The 19434-nt window shown below is 33.1% G+C and overlaps 1 protein-coding gene across 2 annotated transcripts in view; it reads right to left on the bottom strand.

The window, feature by feature from the left end:
- LOC118191483 (syntaxin-like) overlaps nucleotides 1-13556 on the bottom strand; it is a 66623-nt gene extending 53067 nt beyond the window's left edge. For both annotated transcript variants that reach the window (XM_035362286.2, XM_035362287.2), the window contains exons 1-2: nucleotides 13287-13556; nucleotides 11725-11811 (exon numbers count right to left, since the gene is read on the bottom strand). In XM_035362286.2, coding sequence (XP_035218177.1) covers nucleotides 11725-11811; nucleotides 13287-13319 — 120 coding nt within the window. In that variant the 5' untranslated portion in view covers nucleotides 13320-13556. The remainder of the gene's footprint in view (nucleotides 1-11724; nucleotides 11812-13286) is intronic.
- Nucleotides 13557-19434: the final 5878 nt, after the last annotated feature.

The following is a 19434-nucleotide window of genomic DNA, read 5'->3' as shown; positions in this document are numbered from 1 at the left end:
AGAACTGGCTCGCGTTCACATTTTTAACGGGAAAACTACGTAAAGGATCATACAGATAGCTCATTCACTGGTATCTAAACCTAGTTGTTTTCACATGAAAGTTCAGAGTTATATATTTAATGTTACGTTTGTTGTGATCATCTGAGCGTAGTTTCTTTTTTTTTTTTTCTTTTTTTTTTTTTTTTTTTCAATTTTTGGCCCTTATAAAAAGGCCTTTAATCGAGACATGCTCTATTAAATTCTGATTTTGTTTTCTGATGTAAAATTAGTAATTTTTTGTTTTGTTTTTGCTATTATAGGAAGGTGCTTTCATTTAATTAACTATTGCTTTTTTTTTTTTTTTTTTTTTTGTTAACTGTTTTTCTGAAATGACGTGTGATAAGCTTCAAAACAGTTTATGCAGAGTGCTATACATCACATGCTTTACATATGACAGTTGATCTCCGCCGTAAACCTTTTGCAAAACAAACAGCACATCTTCGTCTTTTCTTTGTATCAAAAGGAAAATGGGAGCATAGATACTTGCATCGTTTTTTACGACTTGATGGAGACAGTGTATAAGCTTGAAGATCAGAATAATGAATCAGCTCTCTAATCAAATTCATGCAAAAAACTTTGTGAATCTTTTCGATATTACTTATTTTACTTAGAATGTACGCGTTTAGCACTGTTAGGTCAAGTAGATGAAAAAATAGTTCTTTCGTCCACTTCAAAGTTCTTCTGCCAAAAGTATAACTATTGGTCATGCGATCGCTTAAATCAATATAGCTCGTATTTTTGTTGTAACACGTTGTGATCTCGGGCTTTGTCTGCTCATCGGCTATAACCAATGGATTGTGCATATTTGACAGCATGAAAACGTCCCGCTTATCTTTCCAGCGTAGAGCTGTCATCCCATTTGTGAAACGCACAGTGGTTTCTCCTCTATTCAATTTTCCTTTGCTTACATCTTTTGGGAAATGCTTCCTATTCGGACGAATAGTTCCACATGAATTTATTTTATTTTCATTTAATAAATAAACGAAAAGTTTTAGTGAGGAAAAGAAATTGTCCATAAATAATTTATGGCCTTTGTCTCTAATAGTGCCACTCATTTCTTTAACTACCGTAATTTCCGGAAGAAACGCCGCGGCGTTTACGTATTTAAAACTTAAATTTTCAGCAGGTGCGGCGTTTCTACCCATGTGGCGTTCACTCAGTTGCTTTTTGCGAATGTTATTTTGTTTACATTCTTTGGTACTATTCCGTTTTGAGGACCGTAAAAAATCGCCTAACTATTGTTGATGCCAATGCTGCCAAAAATAAATCCGGCAACCCTAACGCAAGAAAGGAAGTATAATAGTAAATAACTACGATTATCGTTTTAATTTAGATGAAAGGTTAATTTCATGTAATACTTTTTTATTATTATAATTTATATAAAAAAGTTAAACATAACTGAATGGAAGCATAAGAGTAAATAACTGTTTCAGATCATTATTATAATTTATATAAAGAAAAGGCTAAACATAATTGAATTGATTCCTGCATCGCTTTTTCACTACCGAGTTATCGCTAAAGCATAATTTCATCTTGTTGGTTGTTCAAACATAATTTTCTATAATGAATGATGCCTTTTCTTTGAAAAATTTCTATTGCAGACTTTTCGTCTTGGACAGTTCCCAAATTAAATCCATAGGATATCAAAAAAGGATTTTAAATCAAAAAAAGGATTTAAAAATTCAACTAGTATTTCAGTGGCGTCTTAAGAAATATAGAACTTTCTAAACTTATGCAATTTGAAATCAGCGCGTAGGCTAGATTTGGCGCGCTGTTAAATGGGTGCGTTTGCTAGATTTGGCCCTTTTGCGCATACAATTTCGCTGCAATTTTTTTACGGTCCTCAAAATGGAATAGTACCCATTCTTTCCCTTGAATGGACCTACATGCCTTATTCACACTAAACGAGATCTCAGAACAATAACATTCTTCCCCCTTTCAAATCAACATTCTCATCAGTTTGAATAGTCTCTCTCCTCTGCCATTCGATGAATCTTCCAGGACCCATCCTCTCTCCACCCCTGCCTTTTCTGCAATTTTTTTCAAAGGCGGACACGATTCCACCTGCCTCACAATAACGAACTCTGACATATTTTCCCTTCAGCATGAATGGATTTTTCTTGGCATTCTGCCAGATACAGATCCCATCAGTTTGGGTACAAGTACTTGTTGGATAGTTTTTAAGTAAGAAGGGAGTGAAAATTTTTTGAAAATGTCCCTAAACGGCACAGAAGCTATACTGCTGGTTTTAAGCTTAATGTAATTTCGCATGCTGAACAAATTGGAAATCGAGCAACAGCTCGAGAGTTTGAAGTGGACAACAGATGTATTTGACGTTGGAGAACTGAAAAAGAACTTCTTAAAAATATGTCACAACAGAAACGAGCCAAAAGAAGTACTGTAAGGTGGCCAAATCTAGAGGACGATCTTGCGAACTGGATAAAGGAGCAACGAGGAAAGGAGAATGGCAATTTCGGCTGTAAAAATTCGCTTACAAGCAAAATTTATAGCAAAACGAATGAACATAAATGATTTCAAAGGAGGTGTAGCAGATTTATGAAAAGAAAAAATATTTCTGTGCGTACTAGAACAACAGTCGGGTAACAATTACCAATGGAATGGCAGGATAAAAAGTCATCTTTTCTAAAATATCTGACAGCTATTATTCACAAAAAAAAAACTTCTTCGGTCACAGATAATAAATAAGGATGAAACGCCGTTAGCTTTCGACTCTCCTGCAAACAGAACTGTTAATGAAACTGGTGCAAAAACTGTATCTGTGTTTATGACGGGGCATGAAAGAACGTCATTTACATATGTGTTAGCTTGTGCCGCAAACGGTGACAAGCTAAAGCCGATGATCATTTTTAAATGAAAGACTATTCCAAAGGGAGATTTTCCTAATGACGTAATTATTTGTGCAGACGAGAATGGCTAGATGTGCAAAACAATCCTGCATGAGTGGCTACAAAAAGTTTGGCAGTGTCGTATGGAATCTTTTTTCCAACCAAAGGGGTTATTGATAATGGATTCCATGTGTGCTCATTTCTTTGTGTTGGTGAAAACCAGATGCCAAAAACTGTCTACGACCAAAGCAATAATTCCTGGTGGTTTGACAAAAAATCTTACAACCTTTAGATTTGTCAGGTAATAAATCCTTCAAAGCTGAAGTCCGAAAGCGGTGGGAGTGTTGGATGAGTGAAGGATTGCATACATAAACCAAAAGCAATAAAATGCGTAGAGCATCTTTTGAAGAAATTGCAAAGTGGGCAGGAAGTGCATGGAAATCAGTAGAAACATCATCAATAATAGCAGGGTTCAAAAAAGCTGAAATTATATCCTTAGATAAAGAGACTGTAAACCAAGAGGATGAATGTGATGATCTGGAAGACTTAGATCAGGATTTACTAAATCTTTTTAATTCAGATAGTGAAGATAGGTTGAGTTTTTGCATCTATACGGGCCACGACGATGTCACGCACAATTTAATCTATTGCGGCGTTTCTGTGTAATTTTAATTTTTTTCCCGCCATTTTTCTCGAGTGTGCCGTTTACGCTGATGCGGCCTTTCTTCCGGAAATTACGGTACATTATGAGATGCTGAGAAGTTGGGATCCTTAGATTTATCTTTCCCAAAGTAAACTTCCATATCATAGGTGTACCCTTCCTTATCAGCGATCTTGTATAATTTTATACCCCACTGCTTGCGTTTCTTTGGGATATACTGTCTAAATATTACTCGCCCTTTAAATTTGACAATAATTTCGTCTATCGCGAGTTCTTCTGCGGAGCTGTAAATCTGTTTATAAGCTGTTTTTAAATGATCAAAAACTTTTCAAATTTTCCAGTCTGTCATAATTCATAATTTTATCGGGTTTTTCTTTATTGTTTTCAAAATGCAAACATTTTTAAATCATTTAAACAATTCATCTGAAATGTATAACTTAAAAAAAATCAACAGCAAGATGAATTCCTGAAAATTCAGTTTTTAAGCCAGGTTTACCAGTAAAGGTCAATATGTTTGCTTTGTCATGCTCAGTGGGCTGTCTCCATTCAAATAAATTATTAGCGTTGCTTTTGAAGTTATCGACAGCTTTATCTTCATTAAAAGATTGATTAAAACATATTTCTTCTGTATCTGAACAGTCCAAATCTGTATCAGCAAAAGTTTCCTCTTCTAAATCTCTTAGCAACTTATTAATTTCATCCTGACTGAGACCTTTGAAATGAGGTGCCATTATAAGAAGTGAATTAAGAGCACGAGTTACACAGAAATCATGAGAAAAAGCTCTAATGATTGAAAGAGAGATAGCATCTGTTTTTTTTTTTTTTTTTTTTTTTTTTTTTTCCTCAAGCACATTGGCGCGAGACGAAACCTACGGTCTTTGCCAAAACCTAGCCAAAGAGATAAGAAGTGTGAAACATTACATAGCCAGAGGCTGCTCTGAAGAGAAAACTAGACCACCCAGAGAATCTAAAGATAGTCAATTACTCTAAAAGTGGGAACGGCTTAAGAGTAAGTAAATTTTGCGGTACTAGAGTTGTACCGGCGGCTTAAGAAAGTTAAAGACTTTTGACTGTATTAGAAAAATATTTAAAACTTTAAAATTGTAAAACAAACATAAATATTAAGACGTAAATGATCTTATACCAATTAGTTTTTACCAATCAGTTAAAAATATAACATTAGAAATGTGTTTTGTTAGTTATAACAAAGCGCAAATGTTCATATGAACAAAAAAATTATTAAAAATTTAAACTGTAATGTAATGACTGTAAGCTCTGCATTGGAGTATCTGAATGTATTATATAAAAAAAAAAAATCCTTTGCCCTTATAAAGTCTTAACGAAGACATCTCATTCTTTAGACAGAAATCCTTGTTCCTTCTACCATAATTAACTTAACTGATCAGTACTTCCTTGTTAGTTACGTTAGGTGATTTGAATATGGCAAAGCACACAATAGCTATCTGACTAAGGGATGAGATATATTCGTGGAGGACTTAACGGTAAAGTAAACGAGCTCGTATTCACGTTATACATGGAAAAAACCCACGAAAACTGACCATGAATCCAGCCTGTATGCTTGGGTTCAAACAATGTCAAACTACCAGTATTCAGCGATCTTAAACATTCGGCTACTGGTGGGACACTTTCATATTCTATTTTCTAATGGATTTTAGCTTGTATTTATAATGTTACTTATAACTGTTTATAGTTCTTTTTTTAAATTTGTGGCCTTGAAAATGGCCCTTGTATTTTTTATTTGTGGCCCTGAAAAGGGTCTTTCTTTAACTAAGGTGTTCAATCCCGCTAAGATTATCGTTTGAAGAATCTGAGCTATCCGACTCATCAATATTAAATTGCATGCACTCAATGGTGTTCTCTACCAGGCAATCTAATTTCCACATTTTTTTTCCTTCCATTATATGTCTCACGCATTTAGCGTATTCTATCCCGCTAAGATTCAGTAGGTATTCAATCCCGCTAAGATTATCGTTGAAGAATCTGAGCTACCTGACTCATCAATATTAAATTGCATGCACTCAACGGTGTTCTCTACCAGACAATCTAATTTCCACATTTTCTTTTCCTCTTCCATTATATGCCTCACGCATTTAGCCCGTTGCATAGGAGTCACTAAATCAATTCATTTCCCAATCAATTTACGGACTTCATCCTTTTTAAAAGTTCTGTTTTTGGATGCTACATACCCTTTCACACTATCCATATGAGTTCAATTGGGTTTAGTTTACAATGATATGGTGGTAAACACAAAACAGTATGTCCGGCTTCAGCAGCTACAGCATCTATACGATGGAATTCAAATTGTTTTCGAAACTTAGAATAGTTGAACTAAAAGTTCTGCTTTTAACATTTCAGCTTCCCAAGGAATATTTTTTTCTGTCAACCAGAGCTGAATGTCTGCTTTCCTTGTACTTGAAGAAGGAATGTTTTCAGACAAAACGCTGTGAATAAGACACGCTATCTAACACAATTACACTGTTCGGTTGCAAGTTAGGCAGTAATTGTTTTTCAAACCAGTTTTCATAATATTCTGAATTTATTTTCCTGTGGTAATCTCCTTTCTTAGCTTTGAATGTATCACATGTTTCAGGAATAAATCTGTTTTCATTACCAGCTTGAACAAATATACGCCGTGAGCCTTTTCCTGAGGGAGCAATTAAACCTGTTGAGAGACCGCTCAAAAAGGCTCTCTTAGCACATTTTATAGTTGTATTCTCCCAAATTTTGGTTTCTGAATGCCCAAAATTTATCCAAGTTTCATCGGTGTAATAAATTGTCCTGCCTTGTGAACAATATTTTTTTAATATCTCCTAGATATCTATGCCTCTGGCATTGAATATTATTACATTCAATCAAAATTGACTAGCGTTTTCGTTTTCTGTACGCAAATCCTAAATCATTCATAATATGTCCTACTGTGTGAATGGATATATTTGGCAAATCCGTTTCATCATTTATAACTTTAGCTACTTTTTGCACAGCAGGAATTTCATTCCGTAAAAAGAAACCATGAACTTTTCTTCATATTGTTGCTAACGTGCTAAAGTTAACTCATCATCATTTAATTCGGGTTTGCGAACAGAATTTCAGAGGTCAGTTCTCACTTGGAGTCAAAAAATCCTCCATTTTTCTTTCAATTCGGATTTCATGTGATTTATGCTTGTTACAGAAATGCTAGTCAAATCAGCAGCAAAAGTAACAATATCGTTATCGGATTTATTAGGAAATTGCGCCCGTAATTTGACAAAAACATTCATAATGATATTCTTGCAGCACTGCGCAATGGTTTACCAGCTTTATGAGGCTGAAAATTAAACACATATGTCGAAGATGATGCAGACGGCATGACAATTGCTTTTTTTCTCCTCCCAGTCAGTGAATTGAATGAATGCTTTAATTGCTTTTCTCATTGAGAGAGGGGGTGAAGTCGGGGTTGCTGGAATTTGTAGTTTCGCCAATAATGACAAAAAAAAGGGGGATGTCTTCGTGCTGGTCATCGAATGATCGACATGATTTAGCAAATTTTTAATTAGAAAGCTGGATGCAAAGTAATCTATCATATTACACATTTTTTCCCTTACGTTCTCCTTCTTCAGCAGTATTCATATTTCACAGCGTAATTTTTATGATATTACTTCTCAAAATGATAGAACTATGTCCTTCGGCGGACACACACACTTTCTAGTATAACCAGTGTTCTCAACTTAGGTTGACCTGTTGTATAGAAAAAGTGATACTGGTTTTAGTATAAAGTTGCTGTTTCATCTAATTAAAAAATTTAATTTGTTCTGAATTTTAAACGAGTGGTGATGAGTAAATCATTTGTTTAAAAAAATTAAGAAACCTGTTATTTATACAGAAAAGAAGCTCGCTAGTATGTATCTGATTTCATGTAATATTTCTATGCATTTTAAAGGCTTCATGTTTGTTTTTCTTAACATGCATAACCACTTTTCAACAGGTTTAATCTTGATGATAATTTTTCGTTAATTTAAAAAACTTTTGCATGAGCATTAGCAAATTTGCTAATTGTGGAATTCAATTTTTAATGCAGATAAAGAAGTATTATATAAAATGCAGTCATTTCAATGAGTTATAGATAAAAGTTACATTATAAAATAAACCTTTAGATAGGGGCTGTTCATTAATATATGAATGACTCATTGAAGTAATTACTCTTACAGTTAAGGTAAAAAATATGTACATAAGGCAGAAACTAAAATATTTTTTTAAAAAATTTATGTTGTTTATTAACTTAACTGCTTTTTTTTATGTGTGATATTTAATTTAGTAATGCTGTAAATCCTACATATATTTAAACAAAATATACTTTTTTATTGTATTATTTAAACCAATTAAGGGAAGTTTATTTTTGGAAGCATTTAAGGGAAGTTCATACATCATGCGAAAGCATTTATGGTATTCTACCACATGAAAAATTTACTATCCAAAATAGAATCATACAATTAGGATTTTTTAATTATCACTCAACAACATTCATAAATAAATTAGATATATACAACGATCCTTTTCTGGGATATCCCATTCCCATAGTCCAAACGATTCTTTTCTGGGATATTTTGACAAAAATTAGTTTTCTGCTTTTGAATAAATAGTTCAATGAGCACTAGAAATTCATCGAATTGATGAGGTGTCATGCGAAAGTAACTAAAAGAAATTTTGTTTCGTTCAAGTGCATTTCTTCAATTAAATTACTTGCATATCCTTACTGCAGTATTAATATAATATAATCACATATTAATATAAACCACTCCATTCTGCTTCTCTTACACAAAGCAAGAAGCAAAATAAGTTTTAATTGAGCAGAAATTAAATCCATTTTAAATTTTAAATGTAATCGTAAAATGTCAAAATACCACACAAAAATTTCACGTCTTTCCCCAAGTTTCTGATATGAAGCGCCATCTAGTGCAAGCATATGACAATTTTTAAAGCGAAAGTTGCCGCACTAGTGTGAACTGCCATACGTGGAAAGCGTTTTTTTATGCTTTGCCGCACCCCAACGGACCAGTGTGAACATAGCTTTAGTGAGGACAGTCCTCCTCTGGTAGGCTCTGTCCTTCCTCAAGAAGTGTCCTTCCAACTGTTCTCTTTTCAATATTTTACAACTAATCTGTTTATCTCTGTATAAAAGATGCCGTGTCGAAATGTTACGTGTCAATCGTCTTGTGATGGTGCAGTTCGAAAAAACATGATTATAAAACGCATACACTGCACATTCTGGGCATATCAAAACTTCAAGCAGCCACATTTGTCCTGCACCCTCACACTTTTGCGCACTTTACTTTATTTTAACGTGTCTATAATATTATAGTTTGTGTTTACATCTGACGCAAATATGAATTTCTTTCTTTCACTGTATAATTATTATACTTATTAAGAAGAATTCACGTTTTATTTGCTCATTAATATAATTTTATTAGGCTGATCTTTAGAATATGGTAACTGGTAGTTTGGCGACATTTTGGAGGCAATAAAGGTTACTACCTGGGACTTTGGTAATAATGTGAGCAGTAAGTACTCAGTTCCGATTACGCATTATTTTGTGTGAGGGAAATGAGAGATCATGGGATATGTCATGTGATATTAATGGACGAATTACGGTTCTTTAATCAGAAAAGGGGGGAAATCGGGAAAAAATCGGGAAAAAATCTGGAAATTTTGTATTTGGCTTTATTCTGTGTTGTGTGAAACAGTGTTCGTTAATTTTTGGATCCCATGGCCCTAACTAAAGTGAATTCAAAATGGGTATTTAGTGGGATTGAAAGGGGTAGTAATAAGTGTTTCTTTAAGGTTGTGCGAGATAGAAGTAAAGATGTTTTATTAAGTTATTTATTTTACCTGGTACCTTGCTGTGAACTATAAGTATGATTTTAAAGATCCTGAAACAGGCGCACATACACTTGCTTTTTATTTAGCGGATGAAATAAGAAAAGTTTATCGGACACGTAATCAAGATTCTGAAGAAGATTAGGTAAGTTAGTATTTTTAATTATTTGAGAATATTATTTTTATGCATTGTTCTAAATGTAAGGTGGAAGTAAAGTAATTTTATGTTTGTAGGAATTTGGTATACGTTTTAGTTGAAGTAAACGTGCATGGAAATAATTTAAATATTTGACACTAAGTACTTGTAATGTTTGCGGTATGAATTTGTTGGTGACGTTTATAATATAATAGATAATTTAGAGGTAAAAGTTTTTGGATATTTTATTTATTTTATACGTGGAAATGTTCATATTTGGAAAGGGTGTATATACTTTTTCGTTATTAGGTAATTTCATATATGTTCTTTTTAACGGGTTTAAAGATTCAGAAAATTATCATGCATTTTTGTGAAATTTTTCTAATTTATGAGAAAAAAGGAGTGTACATGGACATGGTGAAGAGTGTGCGCAATGCCATTCTTGTGCAATTCTGGGATTTTTTTTTAAGTAAAAATAAGTCGACGTGTACATGGTTTAGTGATATTTTAATTAAATGATAGTTATTTTGTGAATTTTATGTTTGTAGGAATTTGGTATACGTTTTAGTTGAAGTAAACGTGCATGGAAATAATTTAAATATTTGACACTAAGTATTTGTTATGCTTGCGGTATGAATTCATTGGTGACGTTTATAATATAATAGATGATTTAGAGGTAAAAGCTTTTGAATATTTTATTTATTTTATATGTGGAAATGTTCATATTTGGAAAGGGTATATACTTTTTCGCGATCAGGTAATTTCATATATGTTCTTTTTACCGGGTTTAAAGATTCAGAAAATTGTCATGTATTTTCGTGAAATTTTTCTAATTTATGAGAAAAAAGCAGTGTACATGGATATAGTGAAGAGTGTGCGCAATGCCATTTTTGTGTAATTCTGGGATGTTTTTTTAAGTAAAAATAAGTCGACGTGTACATGGTTTATGTGTATGTGTTATTTTGAAAAACGCGTAAGGAGTATGGTATTGTGCACTTTTTCCCAATTTTGCTGTGAATATTTGTCATGATTAAGCAGTTTTGTTAGATAAAATTTCTAGCATAAGTGTAATTCGGCTAGTAGATTGTTGGAAGAAGTGTTCAGTAGATAAAAAGAAAAGAAACATGTCTTTACTTCATGAAGAAAAAATGGCGGCGGGAAAAAAAAATAGAGGGTTGCTGTAGGAGAGTTGGTCACCAAATTTTCGCCAAAAAATCGCCAAGTTACCATAATGTAAAGATCAACCTTTTATTATGCAACTCTGTTTTCAACACAAGTATAAAATAATTTAAAATTTAAACATAGATTTAGTAAAGTTTTACAGTTTTTGTTATTAAAGATTTACTTTTATTTATTTATAATGTGCTTACGTTGTTCGTGTAGCTCCATATTTTTTTTAGGTTAATCTTTGGATTATAGTAACTCGGCGATTTTTTGGCGAAAATTTGGCAACCAACCCTGCTACAGCAACCTGCTAGTTTTGTTTTGGACGCCATTTTGTTTTCACAAAGGCTTTTTTTTTTTTTTTTTTTTTTTTTTTTACTCAACATTTTTTCTAACAATCTGCTAGCCGAATTACGCTTATGCTAGAACTTTTATGGAACAAAAGTGCTTAATCATGACGAAGATTAGGTGCAAAGTTGGAAGAAGAACAGAATTCGCCCACTGCTTGCCGCATTTTTAAGAATCGCACATACACGGTATCATCCATGTACACGTCGACCTATTTTCACTTAAAAAAACATCCCAGAATTGCACAAAATGGCATTGCCCACGCTCTTGACTTTATCCATGTACACTGCTAAAGTCCTAGCTAGTAACCTTTATCGCTTTACCAAAATGTCGCCAAACTACCTGTTACCATATTCCAAAGATTAGCCTTTTTTATTTAAAGGATGGAAAAATCAAAGAGGAAGTGCCATTTCAACGATCAGATGAAGAAGGAATTTCCATTTCTCGTGTCAAAGAAAGACATCATTGTTTACTGCAATATTTGCAGAGGAGAATTTTGTATTGCAGTTGGAGGCAAAGCAGCCATAACTAAACACTTAAACTCTAACATCTTTTTGTCCTCCTTTTTATTGTAAAAAAATTGATCACCTTATAATAAGCCAAAAATTTTAAGATGAACAGAAGGGATTATTTTTATAAATCTGATTATACAATATTACCTCCATGAAGAATTCTGAAAGAAATGGCTCAGTAGAATCCATGTTGATTGTAATTTCATTGTTGGCTTCATAACTTTCATTCAAAGCCTGAAAATAAATAATTAAAAATGACAATTTCATAATGCATTATTAAAAATAATAACAACAAAAATAAATTAATAACATTTAAACTTAAATTATAATTTTGATGTAAGGTGACACAGTTTTCAAGTTGTTAGTAAAGATAATTTAGCAAAAATTTGAAAATCACAAAGCGCACAAGTTTCGAAAAAAAAAATAATCAGAATAATATATTGCATCTAAGCACATTTCCTTAAAATATCTATAAATGCCTCCTCTATTAATTTTTTAAGCTATTTAATTCTTGACAAATTATTGTAGAAATCTGATCAATGAATAAATGTCTAAAATCAAACAACTTTCATTGGATCATTCAGTGTAGCTATTTGGTGCAAGAATTCTTTAATAAAGCTCATTTTAAAATGAAAGCTAGCTATTTAGCTAATATTGTTATCTATGAAAGGTATCTGGCTACTACTTAGCAAATCTTAGATATAAAATGAAATTTAAATTTAAAATGCACAATTTTTTTAAGATAAACATCACTACATCATTGCTATTTAATAGATAAATACTGTAGCACATACTTGCATATTTATAGAACCAACTTCCCTAAGTAGCAAACAAATAACTTTTATGAAACTAAATAATACAAGGCAAAATTTTAATCAATCAAAGTATCACTTTTAACATATGCTGCAGCATTTTAATAGATTAAAGAAAAAAAAATCTATAAATATCAAAAGTTTTATCTAAATGATAAAAATTTAGAGTTCATTAAATGTCCTAATAATTTGAAAACACTGTATGCCTTCGATACAATGTTTTCAAACGATACAGGCATATTTAATAAATTTTAAAATCCTTTGTAAATTATAAAAGCAATTTCACTCTATGAATCTTCTCTAATTTGTGGGAAAAAAACAATTTTGGGAACAAAATGATTTTTAAATAAATTACGGCAGAATCTTTAATTTGGATCATAATATGAATGAAGATTAATATGAATTAGTATGACTCAAAATTCATATTAAATCTAATCATCAAAATTAAAAACAGTACGAAGCGATCTTATAGTTAGTAAAAAAAAGGAAAATCCTAGCGCACGTTTTTTTTTTTTTTTTTTTTTCCTTTAAATGAAGATATTATTACGGTATATAAAACGTATGTCTATGCACCATAAAATTCCTTAAGTATTATATACTTACTATAATTTATGTACTACGGAAACATATTATAATAGGTAAGAAGTAATATAATTCCTGAAAAATATATAAATTACTTAAAATTTTACACACACTATTTCTTCAAAGGCAACATTTACAAACATAAAATTTAGTCACATTTGAAGAATAACTAACACTGATTTGCATAAAAATATCATATTATCGAATCTTTATATTGAAATTTTTAAAAAATAAATAAAAAATTAGAAATCTTCATCTCTTAACACAATTTATTTCTTTTCCATGTTGCTTATACTATAAGTATGTGTAACTTACAGCTTTCAAGGCTCCTAGTTTGTCATTAATCATTTTGACTTATTTTTATTAAAAAAAAAACTTAATTTCAAAAATAAAAACACCTTGTACTTTAAAATGAATTTAAAATGAACTATAGGAAATTCTTTAAAGGACAATAAATATGAGTCAAAAACTTATTTTGACATTCCCATTGCTCCAAGAGCAACAGGTTATAAGAAACAATTACACAACAGAGCAACAGGTAAAGCGCTTTAGCACGAAAGTGTTGCGGGTATTTTCTCATGAAACAGGGAAAGGGGGAATTCAAACAGGGTATAATAAAAATTATTATTTTTATTTCATGAATAATAGAATTTTGATAATGATAGAATAATTTCATGAATAATAAGTTGTACAAGTGCTGTAATAAATTGAAATCTCACGTATTGACTTCATTAGTTAAAGTGCTAATTTTCTTGACATATTCTTTTTTCGCTATTTACCAATTCAAACCTATTAGTATTTCCTTGTACGAAGTGTCATAATCGGGAAAAATTTCAGGTTTCAAATTTCAATGGAAATGTTCATTTGACTGTTCCCTAATCCAGTTTGACTATTTTTTTTTTTTTTTTTGCTTTCTCTCCGAATGTGGCTTTCTAAATTAAAGAGAAAAAAATGGTTAAAGAAGGCGAAAACAAAAGCGATACGATCTGTGTGTGTGTATGTGTGTCGACCGCTATAGTTAGCATTAAAGTCTCAGCGTTTTGGAAACCGGACCCAAAGATATGGTTTCTCCAACTGGAAGCTCATTTTCGAAATGCTGCAATTACGAGAGATCAAACGAAATAGCATTATGTCGAGAGTTCCATTGACGCTTAAATATTATCACAACAGTGTCGGACAACCTGATCCTAAGGTATGACAAGTACGGGGCGACAGACTAATATCCAACTTCGCCGAAACCGAAAACAAAAGTCTCAAAAATTATTAACTGAGGTGAAAACTGGGTGAAGGAGACTTTCTCATTTGTTATGCGAAATGAAGAATTTAGCTTCAGATAAGTTAGGGGGATCCTAATACCACTAGGCTAAGAAGACTCTCAGCAGAAAAATTAAAAGCAGCAATAACCGAATTTAAATTTATGTTATAAGAAGGTCTTTGCAGACCTTCAAAAAGTTGCTGGGCTAGTCCTCTACATTTCACCCTAAAGAAATCAGGTGACTGGATGTCATGTGGAGATTAGAGAGCTTTTAAAAATATCACCACTCCTGATCGATATCCTCTACCGTTCCTTATTGACTCTGGCTTATATTCTACACGGAAAGAAGATGTTTTTCATCCATTGACTTAATTACAGCTTATCAACAAATTCTGTTGCACGAAATTGACATCCCCAAAATGGCCATTGGGCTGTTTAAATTCCCATTCATGACATTTTGTTTACGCAAAGCGGCACAGACATTTCAGCGATTCATGAATACGGTACTATCAGGATTAAACATCATATTCTGCTATTTGAATGACATACTAATCACTTCTCCAGACGAAGCGTCATACTGTAAGCACTTACACACAGTTTTTCAAAGGTTAAACGACTATGGTTTATGCATCAATATTGCAAAATGAATTTTTGGCACTTCTAAACTTAAGTATTTGGGGTATGAAATGAAACCTGCAAGAATAAGACCTCTTTCGACGAAAGTTGAGGCTATGCAAAACATTCCCGAACACAAATCAGCCAGCCAGCTTGCGCATGTTCTTAGGGATGATGAATTTTCATCACCGCTTCATCCCAAACTGTATCAAGCTTCAAAAACCTCTAACCCCACTACTCAGTGGAACATGTAAAAATAGTAAAATACAACTAACGTGGACCAAGGATTCTGGCAATGCATTCAAAAAGCTCAAAAATGAGCTTTGTCACGCTACTATGCTGGTTCATGCCTCAACTGACGTTACTATATCTCTCACATGCGATGCTTCAGATACAGATTTCGGTACCTTCATTCATTAAATTAACCAGGGAGAGATGCGTCCATTAAGTTTCTTCTCACGCTCCTTAGCTGACACACAGAGAAAATACACCGCATATGATAGAGCGCTCTTGTCCACATACAGTGCAATAAAACATTTTGGGTACAGTCGGCCACAAAAGTATTCGAACACCGGTACCCATTCAGAAAATTTACTTTTCCGTTGAGAAACAAAATTGTCGCCAGAGTCTATCTTGGTTCGATAGACAAAAAAAAAAAAACAAAAGGATGACTCATGTCCAAAATTGGCTAGGTGCATGAAACAAAATACAACATGACCTATCTGGGTGAGATGGGAAACAAAATGGCTGCTCACGTAATCCATTATTGCGCTCATAGAAAACGCAAAGTGTGGCTGCGGCTCGTCTCGGTTCGCGAAGAGTGAAAACCCAAAATGGTCTGCAGTGTCTATCTTTGTTGGATGACAAAACAAAAGGATGGCTCATGTCCAGTTTATTTAGGTGTGGGAAAACATATAACGTGACCTATCTGGATGAGATGTCTCCAGCGATCCAGTATAGACTTTTTCCCCATCTGCAATAGATGACATCTATAAACAATTCCATTGAAATCTCCTCGAAATATAAGAAACAGCTAGCTCGTGAAATTGTAAAGTATTCCCAAAAAATTCCACTTCTTGAAGAAGGAAAAACACCCTAGCTGCAGATGAGGTAGAGAGAGAAAAAAGCATTTTGCACCATGGAGAGCCCGCACGGTTCTGAACAGAAAACGTGGAATGCTTTTATAGAAAAGAGTTGAAAGTGAAAGTAAAAGCCGATTGGAAATTTTTCAATTGGTTACCGACTGGGAAAAAATTTTCAGAGCTCAGAAAAAAAATTCTGAGATGTAAAAAAAAAAAAAAAAAAAAAAAAAAAAAAAAAAAAAAAAAAAAAAATTTGTTAATTTTTATCATGTCTTCTAGACATGATAAAAATTAACCCTACCCCCTTTTGTGTGGGAATGTTGTCTCACTGTTCCTAAAAATAGACCATGACTCATTCTAGGAATTATATGTTTTAAAAAGGATGAGTTTAAAGTTTATAAGATAAGATAAGTTTTTAAAAAGGATATGTTTTAAAAAGTATTTCGATTTCTCCATTCCAAAGGAAACAAAGTGAAGACATCAAATTAATAGAAAAAAAAGGAAAAGTTTTTTTTTGTTTTTAATAGCTTTGGAAATATTTTTCCAATTCAACAGCCAAGAAATATTTCCAGCCAATACAATTTCATTTTTACTTTCACTTTCAATTCATTTCTTATATCTATAAGAACATTTCATTTTTCTGTTCAGATCAGTGTGGGTTGTTCAAGATGCAGCATCTCTACTCCATCCCACAACAAGGAAAAAAAGATGTTCTTTCATGAGATGTTCTTTTGGCTTTCGAAAACAATGATGACATGATGATTGCAATACATCTCGGTTCTCATGTCCCATGCTTGAACTCAGAATTATTTCCAGAACTCTGAAAAATTTCCTAGTCAGCTCGATAACCCAACTTTCGTATATTTATTTTTTAAGCCACTCGTGTTTCGACTTCCCATCCGTGTGTGCTGTGCATTCAACCTGGAGACACATTCCCTGAGCTCTAAGAAAATGTTTCCCAGCCCACTCAATCCCTCAAATGGATTAAAATAAATTCTTTCATACATTTTTAAAGCTCAAGAGTGTTAGGTGTCATGGAAAGAACCTTTTTTTTCCCTGAGCTCTAAGAAAATGTTTCCCAGCAGACTCAATCGCTGAAATGGATTAAAAATAAATTTGTTCCTATATTTTTAAAGCTCAAGAGTGTTAGCTGTCATGGAAAGAGCCTGTTTTTCCCCTGAGCTCTAAGAAAATGTTTCCCAGCAGACTCAATCGCTGAAATGGATTAAAAATAAATTCTTTCATACATTTTTAAACCTCAAGCGTGTTAGCTGTCATGGAAAGAGCCTCTTTTTCCCCTGAGCTCTGAGAAAATGTTTCCCAGCAGACTCAATCGCTGAAATGGATTAAAAATAAATTCTTTCATACATTTTTAAAGCTTAAGCGTGTTAGTTCTCATGGAAAGAGCCTTTTTTTCCCCTGAGCTCTAAGAAAATGTTTCCCAGTCCACTCAATCGCTGAAATGGATTAAAAATAAATTCTTTCATATATTTTTAAAGCTTAAGCGTGTTAGTTCTCATGGAAAGAGCCTTTTTTTCCCCTGAGCTCTAAGAAAATGTTTCCCAGTCCACTCAATCGCTGAAATGGATTAAAAATAAATTCTTTCATATATTTTTAAAGCTCAAGCGTGTTAACTGTCATGGAAAGGGCCGTTTTTTCCCCAGCCCACTCAATCGCTGAAATGGATTAAAAATAACTTCTTTCATACATTTTTAAAGCTCAAGCGTGTTAGCTGTGATAGAGCTGCAGATGAGGTAGAGAGAGAACAAGCATGTTGCACCATGGAGAGCCCACACGGTTCTGAACAGAAAACGTGGAATACTTTTATAGAAAAGAGTTGAAAGTGAAAGTAAAAGCCGATTGGAAATTTTTCACTTGGTTGCCGACTGGGAAAAAATTTTCAGAGCTCAGAAAAAAAAAATCTGAGATGTAAAAAAAAAAAAAAAAAAACTTTTTGTAAGACATGATAAAAATTAACCCTACCCCCCTTTTGTGTGAGAATGTTTTCTCCCTGTTTCTAAAAATAGACCATGACTCATTCTAGGACACTCCAAAGTAAACAAAGTGAAGACATCAAATTAATACAAAAAAGGAAAGAGTTTTTTTTTTTTTTTTTTTTTTTCAGCTCTGGAAATATTTTTCCCATTCAACAGCCAAGAAATATTTCCAGCCAATACAATTTCATTTTTACTTTCACTTTCAGTTCATTTCTTATATCTATAAAAACATTTCATATTTCAGTTCAGATCAGTGTGGGTTGTTCAAGATGCAACATCTCTACTCCATCCCACAACCACGAAGAAAAGATGTTCTTTCATGAGGAATTTTTTTGGCTTTCGTAAACAATGATGACATGATGATTGTAATACATTTGTGTTCTCATGTCCCATGATTGAACTCAGAATTATTTCCAGAACTCTGAGAATTTTTCCTAGTCAGCTCGATGAACCAAATTTCGTATATTTATTTTTTAAGCCACTCGAGTTTCGACTTCCCATCCGTGTGTGCTGTGCATTCAACCTAGCTGTGCATTCAACACATTCCCTGAGCTCTAAGAAAATGTTTCCCAGCCCACTCAATCGCTCAAATGGATTAAAAACAAATTGTTTCATACATTTTTAAAGCTCAAGCGTGTTAGCTGTCATGGAAAGAACCTTTTTTTTCCCTGAGCTCTAAGAAAATGTTTCCCAGCCCACTCAATCGCTGAAATGGATTAAAAATAAATTCGTTCCTATATTTTTAAAGGTCAAGCATGTTAGCTCTCATGAAAAGGGCCTTTTTCTTCCCAGCCCACTCAATAGCTGAAATGAATTAAAAAGAAATTCTTTCATACATTTTTAAACCTCAAGAGTGTTAGTTCTCATGGAAAGAGCCTTTTTTCCCCCTGAGCTCTAAGAAAATGTTTCCCAGCAGACTCAATCGCTGAAATGGATTAAAAACAAATTCTTTCATACATTTTTAAAGCTCAAGCGTGTTAGCTGTCATGGAAAGGGCTTTTTTTTCCCCAGCCCACTCAATCGCTGAAATGGATTAAAAATAACTTCTTTTATACATTTTTAAAGCTCAAGCGTGTTAGCTGTCATAGAAACTGAAATTTATGTCATGGTTTGTGTCTCACACGTCGTCAACGGTATGGTTTGAGGTGAAAACTGAAAACCCGCTATGAAAAATCTCTTTAAGTTCACTTTAGAAGAAGCTGTGGGATAGAGAGATTTCGTCATGGAAAAATGTCTTTCAATGTCTTTCAATGTCAGTCATGGGAAAATGTCTTTCAATGTCCGTCATGGAAAAATGTCTTTCAATATCATGACATCTCTTTTCAAATAGGATTGAAGGATTTTTCTTAAACTATATTGAAATCTTGATCCATTCAAATTACAGATGGGAAATTTTGATCCATGGATGGATCATCCAATTTCGCTAGAACCTAATAAACGGTTGCTGATGAAATCCAAACGAAAACCCTAGCTTTTCAAACAGGAAACATTTTCCCCTAAACGTATTAATGATT

This window comes from Stegodyphus dumicola, chromosome 3 (assembly GCF_044657685.1).
Source record: "Stegodyphus dumicola isolate Sdum_Otavi_A_Nest chromosome 3, ASM4465768v1".
NCBI classification, from domain to species: domain Eukaryota; kingdom Metazoa; phylum Arthropoda; class Arachnida; order Araneae; family Eresidae; genus Stegodyphus; species Stegodyphus dumicola.
The sequence above is the reverse complement of the archived record's forward strand: the minus strand, read 5'-3'. Positions and strand labels throughout refer to the sequence as shown.